The following is a 12,870-nucleotide window of genomic DNA, read 5'->3' as shown; positions in this document are numbered from 1 at the left end:
TATTGTTATATTTTCCATTTTTATTTTAATTTAGTTCAAGTTTTAGTAAATTTGTTGTGTGTTTTCATTTTTATTCTGTCTATATAGTTTTTATTATTTATGTTTTAGTTATTTTTGTTCATAAAGTTAAACTAAATAAAAATAAGAAATGTTTTCTTGGCAACTACCTGAAATAAAATAGGTTTAAAGGGGTCATGAATTGAGAAATCAAATTTTGACATAAGGGGCCCTATCTTGCACCCAGGGCAATTGACTTTGTACACCGACGCATAGCAAAAAGAGGAGGCGTGTTCGCAAACGTTCCCTGGTGCTATTTTGCAGGTTTAGAAGTTTTGCAGTGGCGCGTTGCGCATGTTATTCATATGCTATTTTAAGGGCGCATGCTTGGCCATAATCAATGTAGCATGTGCACAACGCGCATACACTTTGATTCTCTCATCTACACAGACGCAGCAGTTTTCATTTTTGCAAATCATACATTATTACAAGGAAAAATATTAACACACGAGGGAAATCACTGTTGTGTCCATGAAGATGTGAAAAAAATAGGCATAAATCTAGCTTACACATTTACCCAAATTTTTATACGCCTGTTTAACCGAAGCTAATTTGGGTGTGTTTCTCCATCCCCAATGTCACTTCTCTGTGTTTTACAGCCCTGACGAGAACGTCGGTCTCCTCGGCTGTGAACTGCTCCTGGCGTGCGTCTGGCAAATCCGCCGTTATAATAGCAATCCGCCATGGAACAAGCGCGCCTGCTCTTAAAGGGAATGTGAGATGACGCTCTGATTGGTTTATTTCACGTTACGCCCAAACCACACCTATGAATAATGAAGCTACTTCAGACCAACCCATTTTAGATTTGCGTCGGGCGCAAGAATAATTTATCCCGCCGGTATAATAGCAACAGCACCCAACACCTGCCCACAAAGTTACTTGCGTTTCGCACTTGATACTTGCGTTTCAGATCGTTAAAATAGGGCCCAAGAGGTCATTGTAGGCTACTATAAAAATAAAAGTTTTTTTTTAGAACTCTAAACTTCCTTGTTAAAGTATGTCTTAGCGCACTATGACGTCATACTGGGACAAAATCTGAAACGAGTCATTTGGGAAGCTTGGTTTCGATAAAACCTGTAGGCACACTATGCAGTTTCCGTTCTCCTCAAACAGCGACCTCTAGAGTCGCTGTGGAGTACTTGTATTTAACGTTACTATTGTAAATACCACTCACACAGAGCCATCTCTGCACTCTTCGGACCGCGCTTTCATAGTTTTCTTAGATATTTCTACAATGATGTAGAAGTATACTTCTACATCATTGCTTCTTTTTTTTAACATCATTGCCCACCAATTTGCGCATGTCATGTAGTAGTAAATACAAGAGAGAAGCAAATACAGGATTACTCTAGCAACAAAAATGATAGAGATAAAGTGTAGGTTTGTCTTCTTATTCGGGGATCAGAGTCAACATGTATGGCGAAGATCGGAAGTTTTAAAAGAAAAATGCACACATGATTTTTGGAGCTTGAATAGTACCCTGAAAAGAGCAGCGTCAACATGCTGCTAAACTTCTCCTTTTCCCCCACAGAGGAATTAACATCAAACAGGTTGGGAATGATGACAGAATTTTCTCAAATGATCTGTTTAAACCACCGTATTCCTCAGAGCAAATAAAACGCAATATATTAGAAACTCAGCTTGGTCTATAAATAATAAAATCAAACAAAAATGACTTTTATCAATATAACCTTTATCTCATGGCAGGTTTCTCCTAGGATCTTGTTTTTCCTCTGTTGCTGGACACAGTAAATGGCATGCCTCTTTTTAAATGCCAGATTTCGTCTCACGCTGAGGAAGACCGGGCATCTGAGCGAGACCTTCGCCTTTCGTCTGTTCCAGGAGGGAGCGCACTGCAGTTAAGCTGTCACACCGCATGAACGCCAAGGTAAAGCTGCTCAGAATAGACACAGCAGGAAACAGCAGCCCGACACGCAGACACGGCAGCACCTGTATTGACTCGTCCTCCTCCGTACCGCAAATAACACCAGACAGTCCTTTTAAAATACAGCTTTTCACAGCACACACACAAACCCTCAGTATTTAACGAACAATAGGAGGAAGGTGTCAGCTCATGAAGGGCTGGGGAGGGTGAACCCAATTTTACTGACAAGTCCACTTACATGCTAATACTGGAGGTTAAATGTGGAAACTGTCAATCCAACCTGTTATATTTTAGAATAGGGCTGCACAATATTGGAACAAAACTGGCATTGCGATATTTTTCTACAATATATATTGCGATAGAAAAAAACACAGGGATTTTCAACAAATGACTTGAATAGATAGGCTACTGTATATTTGGGGGGCAATTTTGTTGGAGTTTATCTGAACAGAAAATATATATATATATATTTATTTTTTTAAAGCAGAAAAACTTTTTAAAATGGCAAAATCCTTCACTGTATTAAAAATGTTGTTTTAGTGTTGAAAATTAGTTTTAATAAAATCTTTCCTCTTGAGTTTTCATAGGCTCTATTCCTACTGTTTTTGACCTATTCAATATTGTTATATTACATAAAATAATACTATTAAATTAAATGAGAAATATATTGTATTCTAAAATAAAAATTTGAGTAGTAAAAATAATTTTATTTTACTGTAAAATTACAATGCCAATATTTACATCTTAAAGGGTTAGTTCACCCAAAAATGAAAAAAAAAATTGTCATCATTTACTCACCCTCATGTCGTTCCAAACCTGCAAGACTTACGTAACACACAAGAATGAACCTCATTGGTTCTCGCATGTCAAGCGAACATGCTGATGTGTGTGCTGATTAAAGTTTCTATGTGAATAACAGCTTAAATCATATAAAGTGATCAAGTCTCTTCAGACAATTTGGACTAAACCGCTCAATTCATATGGATTCGTTTTACGATCTCTTTATGAACTTTTTGAAGCGACAGAGTGGTAGTTTCGTGGACTGTCTATTTTCTACACTAAGCCATATAGTGCTGTTGATTTTATCGACAGCCCTATTTTAGAATACTGTTTCTTAGCATACTATGATTTAATGCTGCCTTTATGTGCTAACGGAATTATCGTAAATATGAGTTTCCTATAGTGAAAAATTGGACATCAACGCTCTCTCAAGTCGAATTTACCTCTGGGAAGTACAGGGATAATTTTGATACCCAAGTTCCCGAGTTGGGCGGGCCATAAACATTAAACATGGCGGAGGGGAGAACGATTGCTGCTGTGACTGGTATTCTTTATTAATTTTTTCCAAAACAGCTACATCGCATTGTCTTGTCATTAAGGTGGTGCATATTTACATATATGAATAAGCATTTGAAGCGTATCGTATGTTTTAATTTAAACACAGCGAAAATAGCCTGTATTTGACTGGAATTCCAGAACTGTCAGCATGCTGACTATCTAGATTAATTTTGTATATGGTTATCAATGAATGTATAGGACAATAAATATAGTTTTGGCTTTAATAAGATTTTCCCAATAAATAGGCAAGAATAAACCTGGTGTCCTCCATGAGTCCTGTTCATTCCGCCAAACAAATCACTTGTATGCGACAAGCTCATAATCACAACTTCAGAAGTGGGAAGTAGGCAATTTAATATAGTGTGAAGGCAGCATTGATGCACACATTCTAATCTTGCATACTATTTTGGATGGACAGCATGCAAAATGGGAGGCAGCGATGGGTTTGATTGAGTCTGTGCTGTATTCTAATCCCATTCCATCTGTCTTTCCACTGCAATTTCCCTTCATTCTCGTGCTATATATCATTAAAGAGTGGCGAAAGCCCAAAAACAACATATAAAATTAACTAGCATTTTCCCAGACCTTTCTCTGCTGTATTACATTCAAGGGACACCTCATTTTAAATACATCTTGAATCCTGCACCATAATCAGAAAGTTGCCAAATGCAGCCTGCGGGTGTTCCTTCTGGGTGTATTAGCCGTGAAAGGATGAGCGATGCGAGATGGCAAAAACTGCTGCTGCTTTTGTTTTTTTGTAGGTGAACAGAACGCACTGATTCAACAGGAGCAATTAGAGCACAAAAAGTCGCACATGTGCAGTGCAGTGGAACGGCTCAATTTCTTTAAGAAGTTATGTCTAACGACTTGTAAAAAAACAGAAGTGCTGGTGCCATATGTTCTGGGAAAAAAAAGTAAGGGAGAGAAAGAGAGAAAGAACTAGAGAGAAGGAGAAAACCTCATTAGCTTCTTCCAGCATGTGTGCCAACTACAACCTTATCTGTCAAAAATACATAACCAGAAGTTCGTCCACCCAAAAAAAAAAATGATTTAGACAGCTCAAAAACAATTCATCTAAGTGCTTTAAAAAGAAAGAAAAAAAATCATTGAGCTTCATATTTCTGCTTTTCTACCCTCCAGTCGCTTGCCAGTTTTCCACTAAGTGCATTACAGCAAATGCTTCTTCTTTTTTTCATTTTAACAAAAATATATATATTTTCTGTGTTAATCGACAACAGCTGCTATTCATAGACATTACGTTTAATGCACAAGATTAATTAATGTATTTAAACACATCCATCACTCTTTGTTTGTCTGGCGTCTCATATTAAAAGGTTTTGCTCATTTATCAAATGGGCAGTGGACAGCAAAGTTAATAAATGTTTAGAGTGAATCGTTTGTAATCCTGGAGGAGGGAGGGGTGTGATTTAAGTTTCATTCTTGGCACTAAAAGCTTTTAAAAAAAAACTAGTCCTCATTTTCCCTCCACTGTTTTTCAAGAAACGTGACTCTTATCCAAATGTACGAATTCATCTTCAGGGTGGTCAAAAGCAAAAGAAGAAAAAAAAACCCTTTTAAATACATTTTATTAAAATAAAGTATCAGTAAAGTTTTCTCAAAAAACACCCTGCAAATCCCCGCCAGTGCCTCAGGTAACATCATCCTGTCAGGCTGCCTATAAATCCAGAGGTAACGCTGAAACGAAAACCTCCCCCAAATATTTTTGAAAGAAATATTTTGGTTTTTCCACAATGAAAGCATGAGGTGAGAGCATGTGGTTTGGATTACAGTAAATCTAAACCGTTTCACGGTGTCTCAGGAAAAGCAGGAGTAAAGGAGATCATTCCAGCTCTGGGCCTCGAATGCTCCTCCACAATCTGTTTTCCGTTTTCCTCACTCGTGTCTCTGAGCGCCGTGAGATTTGTAGGTCAGAGCGGCCTGTGCCATGAGACACTTCAAAGCAATGATGACCAACATACACTAGAAGCACAAGGGACGAGCAGAGGGAACGTAAAACGTCCTTTACTGGATGGATGGATGGATGGATGGATGGATGACAAATAATAGATAGATAGATAGATAGATAGATAGATAGATAGATAGATAGATAGATAGATAGATAGTCTATTCACATGTCTAAATTTGGGAAGTGGAATTAAGTCCTATCTTCACTTTACACTAAAAAAATCTTTATCTATCCACTATCCAGCCAAAATGTTGCTTGACATGTGGAACATAAAAGAAGTCAATAACAAAATGTAAAATTTGCTCATTTCCATAAAACGAAATTGTATGCTGATCACTGACATGCTTATTTAAAAAACATGTTTGAAAACAGATGTGCAGCTTTATATTTTTTTGTGGAAACTGTGATGCAATTGTTTAGGGTTCTTTTATAGAAAAGAACAGCAAAAGCATTTATTTGATATCTTTTGGAACATTATAAATGTCTTTACTGTCTGTCACCTTTGAGATACAGACCTCAGGTTATTTTTTATCTTCTATTAATCACTTGTTGTTAAAGTGTAAGGTGTCATACGGTCGATAAGACAAGGTACAATATTACTTTCATGACACCCATCAAAACAGACCATCACACACCAACACATACAGCAACACTGCTGCACTGTTCTCTGGATGTGTTACGCACATGTACAGCTGTGTGATTGATATCAGTGTGTGTGTGTGTGTGTGTGTGTGTGTGTGTGTGTGTGTGTGTGTGTGTGCGTGTGCGTGTGCGTGCGCATGTGTGTGTGCGCATGTGTGTGTGTTTGTGTGTGTGTGTGTGTACACAGAGGAGGTAAGTGGCTGGTGCTGTGTGTCTGGTGGGAGAAAGGATGTCACTGTGATTTCTCTGAACGGAATGACACGGCTCTCAGTGAGGGCCGGCCCTGCTGTGATGTGCTCTACTAATTAAAGACAGCGCTGGGTCCCCATGGGGACGTTCACACACACACACACACACACACACACACACACACACACACACACACACACATACACACACACACAGCTGACATGGTCCATGTGATCAAGAGCTGAATTAAGCTAGGTGCTGAAAAAACCCCACTACAGTTCCTGACTTAAGTTACTAAATTACCACAGCCGCCTGAAAACACACACACATGGGCTAGTTACTCCCAGCTTTTTGTTGGTGTGCACTTTAATATGCCTCACAATCCTGTGGGAAGTGTATCGAGCTTCGTTGTACAAATGGTTTCATTACTGAAGCCATTATACAGTATTTATGGTGTCTAAGAAAGTAATGCAGGGACATCCATTTAGCAAGTATAAATTAATAAATTATAAACAAACTATTAAATATTAAAGTAATGTTGTCATGAAATATCAGGAAGAAACCATTTACAATGACACAGAGAAACATTTTTCTTTTATGGCACACAAATGATCTTTTTATCTCATAGCATTTGCGTAAGTAAAGGCAGATGCTCGCAGTGAATGTGCCTCTGGCACTGAAAGGTTGTGGTCTCATCAGGGTTAGGGTTAGAGACACCGAGGTCAAGTAAGGAGATACTCCATATTTCAGAACGCTACATGCAGCTTTTGTTATTAAAGTCTGTTTGACAGCAACATTCACAGGGCAGAGCGAGTGAGTGAGAGAGAGAGAGAGAGAGAGAGACTGAAAGAGGGGGAAGGCAGCACACAGCACGATGTCACTTCCTGACCTCTGGTTCTGGATGCCCATGTCATCTTTATACTTGACAGATACTTTTCTGCCCCTGGAGATCCATCTAAAAATAGACTGATCTTAGATCTGCTTCTTAACACGCTCTTTATTTGAGTATGAAGTAACAAATGTGCATTTTAAGCAATGGAAAGAAGCTTTGGTTTGTATTAGGGATGCACCGATATTAAACTTCAGCTTATATATATATATATAATTTTTATGTTATGGTCAATAATAAAAACAACAGGCGGATACTAAAATTCTATACTATTTTGTTAAAATAAAAAACAAACTAATAACCAATCGTTTTAAATACTACAAAGGAATTTAGACATCACAACGTAGAATGTAGAATATGAAAAATGCATATTAATTTTGAGACATATAACAGTGTTATTAATGTATAAGTGTTTTTACAAATACATTTAAGTGAACCTTAAATTATGGCAAATGTCATCTAAAAATAAAAATAGGGGAAGTGTTTTAATTTTTGAATCAGATGTTACATTTAAAAAAAATGAAAATGTCTACGAATGTCTATTAAATGCGCCTGCACGTAGCTCATAGCCAATCGTTTCAATTATACCAGATGACGCATGTAGAGCGACAGAAATTCGACGAGGAAGAAGACGAAATAAACTTGCGTTCTAAACTACTTAGAACACTATCTACTATCTGCATCGAAAGGTAACTTCGCGTTTGATGCCATGTTGGATCCATAGATATAAACAAACTGCATCGGTGTGTTGCATAGACGTCGTCATCGTCTTGCTGCTCCCTCCCCATTCTGTGATTGGTTCCCTTTTTGAGGGGAAAATCTGGTCCATGGTATCCAGGCTGCCTAGCAGCGTGAATAAAATCGCGCTGCGCTCGAGGCAGCATGGGAAAACCCAGGCTATAATTTTTATATATCTAGTCTTAAAACTGGATAATATATAACAAAAACTTTTTGTTATGCAAATCTTAAAACTGAATAATAATATATAAAAATGTTAAAAATAATATATGTATATATAAAGCCGATAACTGATATATTGCAATTTGGCAGATAAATCTAAATCCAAGTTTTAATATAATTTTTCATATCCTGATTACAAAAACAAAAGTCTCAACATTAAAATCCATGTCCCAAGCACACAATTATAATGATGCTCTACAATGATAATTTCATGTAGCCTATATGGCAGACACAATGTTGCACTTAAACGTACAGTATGGGATTTTTTCTCCACTAGGGGTCGCTAACCTATTTACAATAACAAAGGCGTAGTTTGATGACGCAACATTTGCTAAGAATTATGGATCTTGTCGTCAACGTCAAGCCGACCGATCTAATAATGTTTATGGATGACTGAATACATCGATGTTTTTATCATGACTATGATATGAAGCAGTTCGGGATTGCTAAGAGACAGCTATCAGCTCCAAACGCTACGCGAGTCCTGCGGATATAAAAGGAATATGGACATTTCATTCTACCGAACTACACGCAGAATTACTACTCACAGGTCAGTTTATTAGACAAATTAAACTTGTGAGGTAACGCAGCGCTGTTTCACTTGGTCTAACATTACACTAGCACACTAAACTGCATTTGAATGTGTTTAAATGTATGTGTTAGTTTGTCTGTATGAGACTAACGTTAGCAGTAACGTTAAGCTAGATCAACATTAGAATAACATACAGATCATATTATGACATTTTATCATTGTTGAACTATATAACATTGATTAGTTTTATGTAAATATGCTCACCTGTTTAATAAAGTACATGTAGGAGCGGTCGAAGTCTCGGACGTGGAGCTCTCGTTTATATACTGTCTATGGGAGCTCTCGGCATCTCGAAAACACCGCGCTGATATTGATTCTCGTTTTAGTTCTCCTTTTTTATCCAAAGTCTGCTTGCCATGGTCCATAATGTTTGAACGAAACAACAACAGCGTGCAGATAGACATTGCGAACTACAGTGGTCCACGTCTGTCGTCTTGATTACTATCAGAGGGCTCTGGTTCATAGCTCTGGTTACCATGGCAGCACGAGCGGAAACCAGGGACAACGCGGATATGACGCCACTGACAGCGACAAACCGGAAATAAAGAAACGTGCCGTGTCTTCGAATTAAATTAAAATTTCTCCTGGTTTGAAAGTTGTTGGAAACAGTCGGGATAATGTAAGTACACAAAAAAAAAATATATATAACATAGATATAGTGATTTTTGTTATTTTTAAAGCAAAAGAGTTACATATTGTGCCTTTAACTGTATTTTCCTTTTTTGAATTGATTTCAATCATATTTCAAGTAATTAAAAACCATCATTGCGAACCGTGTGCATCTCAAGTGTCTCAGGTGAAGGATATAATCCATTATTTATGGGCTTTAATATATGTCAGCCAACATTTTTTATTGGGCCGATAACGATAACATTGAAAATTAACATATACCGATACCGATATGGTGGCCTATATATCGTGGTGGCCTATGCATCCTATACCTGTATATATATATTGCGTCCCTTATTTTTATATATCTAACATTTTGTTGCACAAATCTTAAAATTAAATGTCAAATAGCACAGCATTTAATGAGAAAAGTCTCAATGAATCTATCCAGCCCTTCAAATATAATCTGAAAAGTAACACATTTTGCTTTGGCAGCACCTTGCCATTGCTACCTCATCATGAGCACATTTCTGAGGGATAAAACACTAGTTGCTCTAGGAGAGAGAATAATCAAACAAACAAAACAGTTTGTGCTGCTCAAAAAACATTTATTTAGAACCACAGGAGTAATAATTGTTGCTATAGGGAATAAGATGTTAGACAATGATCAATTATTTACAGAAGAAAAGCCCAACCAATTAAATTTCAATACCGATAGATAGATAGATAGATAGATAGATAGATAGATAGATAGATAGATAGATAGATAGATAGATAGATAGATAGATAGATAGATAGATAGATAGATAGATAGATACTCTTGTGTTGTGTTGGCATGTCTGCGGGGTGAATGACGGTGTTGTGATATGTTGTGTTGTTTGCATGGCTTGTCTAGCACAGTTGTTTTAATGCAACTAATGAAAGCGCTCATCATGATAATTGCTATGGCGTTTGCTGCTGTATGTTTGCGAGTCTGAGGACTCAAGCGCCTCGTGTCTCTCTGTGCCACTTATTGTCTAGTCACAACACTTTAGTAAACTGCAGTAAAAGAAAGCACACAGGTTGCAGTATTTTACAGAACATGCAGTGCTACATAACTTAAAGGGATAGTTCACCCAAAAATGAAAATTCTGTCATCACAAAAGAAGATATTTTAAAGAATGTTGGTAACCAGACAGTTGACGGCACCCATTGACTTCCATAGTAGGAAAAGAAATACAATGTAAGTCAATGGGGTCCAATCAACTGTCCGGTTACCATCATTCTTTACAATATCTTCTTTTGTGTTCAACAGAGGAAAGAAACTCATATAGGCTTGGAACAACATGAGGGTAAGTAAATGATGACAGAATTTTCATTTTCGGTTGAACTATCCCTTTAAGTCAACATTAAATTAGTATTACCTGTAGTCTTATTGTGAATGGTTCACCGGTGCAAGTTATTCTAAATGAAAAAAGTGCTTGTTACTGCAATTTTTCTTCAGAACACAATAACTAAACGTCCTTTTCGTCTGACGTCATCAAGTCGTCTTATTTTTTCAATCACTCTCATACAACCACCCGTCATACAGAGACCTCTTTTCATAAAACAATCAATTCCCAATGGATAAAATCAAGTCTCGTCCACATTTTTCCTCATTGAATATCCAGATCCACACAAGTAAAATGGCTTACACACAACTTAAAACTCATGTATTGATTCTCCAGCAGCCAAATGGAAATAAGACTCGGCCTGAACGTCACAACAGCAGCAAAGTTTAGGGCTGATGCAATATTTAATTTACACAGAACCAATGCCTAAAACCTAAGCTTTCCTAAAGCTTCATTACTATTTGTTTTGCTGACTTGCAACTGAGAACTTACATGTCCTTAAGGACATGCAAATCTAGTTATATAGGATGATGTCAGTAAAATAGGTTACCATCAGGTAAAATATGCCAGTTAGACAATAATACTTGACATGCATGTACTGGTTTGATTGGTCTGAGTTTGTTACAGTTTGCATGTATTGAAGAGGAAATATAAGATGAATAACCTAAACTGATAATAGCAACTTTTCACATTACATAGCATTAATTTATTTTTTAACAATGATGGTTTTGAAACACTGGCCCATTTTACTATAACTGAACATAATGATGTTAATACTGAGGGAGACTTCTGACATTTAAATAGCTCTTGGGTTTTTGGGTTTTTTATTAAATTTTTTTAACATAAAATGATAGAAGGGACCCGACTTAACACAAAAATGTGTTTTAAAGACATTTTAAAGCTGCTTCAGACCAAAAAGTGACCCTTTTTACCTGACTTCACCCTACGTGTCAGACTTAAACACTAAATATCTGCATTCTCAATAACAGAAACATGGAGAAATAAAGAAAAAAGTCAAAGTAATTTGCTTTCAACTTTCTTTTTCAGTACTGTATCATTTAAAAAACTGCAACGCAGAGAGTTTGTAAAAAGGCTATGAAACATGCATCTAAGATCACTTGTGGACAACATGTGAAATCATAACTTAATTCATGGACAGGAAGGCATTAATAAATTAATGCATAATCTATCCGGATGCTGAATAATACAGCACACAAGAAAGGTTGAAGTATACCAGGTTATGGCAAGCCCCTTTCATATTTAATTCCTTTTAAATCTACTGATAAGATTGAACTATAAAATTGTTATTCTGACTAATCCATTACATATAACAAGTAAACAATAAAATGTGCCAAGTAAAATTTATACCAGCAACAAATGGAATACAATCGGAAGTGAATAGTTGACATCTGAACCCCAGATCACATATTCATCGCAAAAATTTGAAATGTGTTTACTAGACAAAAAAAAAAAAAATGCAATAGTGAATGTCTAGTAAAATAGTTACTAGTGAAACTTAAAAATATACTGGAATAGCCTACTCAAAATAGTTGTAGGCTAACATAATAAATAAATACTAGTAGTACTTAAAGAAAATGTTAAAACAGCTTGCCATAATCCGATCGCTTTTTGTGTGTCAATTATCGTGTAAAAGTAACATTAGTAGAAACTACTGACATCACCAACCAAGTAAACTACTACAAAGTCTACCAATCTATTAAATCTCTCCAACTGATCACATTTGACACGTGCTGTAGAAACATCACTCTCACAAGCACGAGGAGGAAACTTACCTAAGAGCAGGGCGCGAGCGCTGGCTGACATCACGTCTCCGGACTGAAAATCCTACAGAAACGTCTCCTTTGCTCCTCAAAACGAGCACATTGAGTCATTGAAATGGTCTCTCAATTTTGTTCTGAACATGAGCGGAGCGATATCACCGGCTGAGACCATCAAAAGCATCTCTGAGATCTCCAGACGTCCTGAAGCTCCTTCACAAGCGCCCGTTTTCTCCGAAGAGAAGTTCTCATTGACTTCAACTAGGATGCGTATCTACGATCTCTTTCCTCTCCTCCGCCTCTTGCTCTCTGTAGGAAGGAACCACAGGCTGGTAAAGGTGTGTGAGGGGATGTGGAGACCTCTGCAGTTAAAGGAGAACGCTTTCCTTTGCAGATTTCCTTATGGGACACATGCATATAGATGGCGACTGGATAAGAGTCTTTCTACTGCTGCAATGAAATGATTTGCATACTTTATTATAACCCAACTTTAACAAACACCTGGCTATGGCAAGCCCCTTTCATATTTAATTCCTTTTAAATCTAGAAAATAGTTATTCTTACTAATCTATTACATATAACAAGTAAACAATAA

At 37.0% G+C, this 12,870-nt stretch overlaps 1 protein-coding gene across 2 annotated transcripts in view; it reads right to left on the bottom strand.

Annotated features, from left to right (window-relative positions):
* clmpa (CXADR like membrane protein a) overlaps positions 1-12,570 on the bottom strand; it is a 70,593-nt gene extending 58,023 nt beyond the window's left edge. The window contains exon 1 of one of the 2 annotated variants that reach the window (XM_084104387.1): positions 12,291-12,570. In XM_084104387.1, coding sequence (XP_083960513.1) covers positions 12,291-12,321 — 31 coding nt within the window. In that variant the 5' untranslated portion in view covers positions 12,322-12,570. Of the gene's footprint in view, positions 1-1,748; positions 1,819-12,290 lie in introns of those variants that run through there. The other variant, XM_084104388.1, reaches the window with a different exon arrangement.
* Between the last annotated feature and the right edge of the window lie 300 nt (positions 12,571-12,870).

This window comes from Abramis brama (genome assembly GCF_963993115.1).
Source record: "Abramis brama genome assembly, chromosome: 25".
Classification (NCBI taxonomy): Eukaryota; Metazoa; Chordata; class Actinopteri; order Cypriniformes; family Leuciscidae; genus Abramis; species Abramis brama.
Note: the sequence above shows the minus strand (reverse complement) of the source record. Positions and strands in the feature narration are given on the sequence as shown.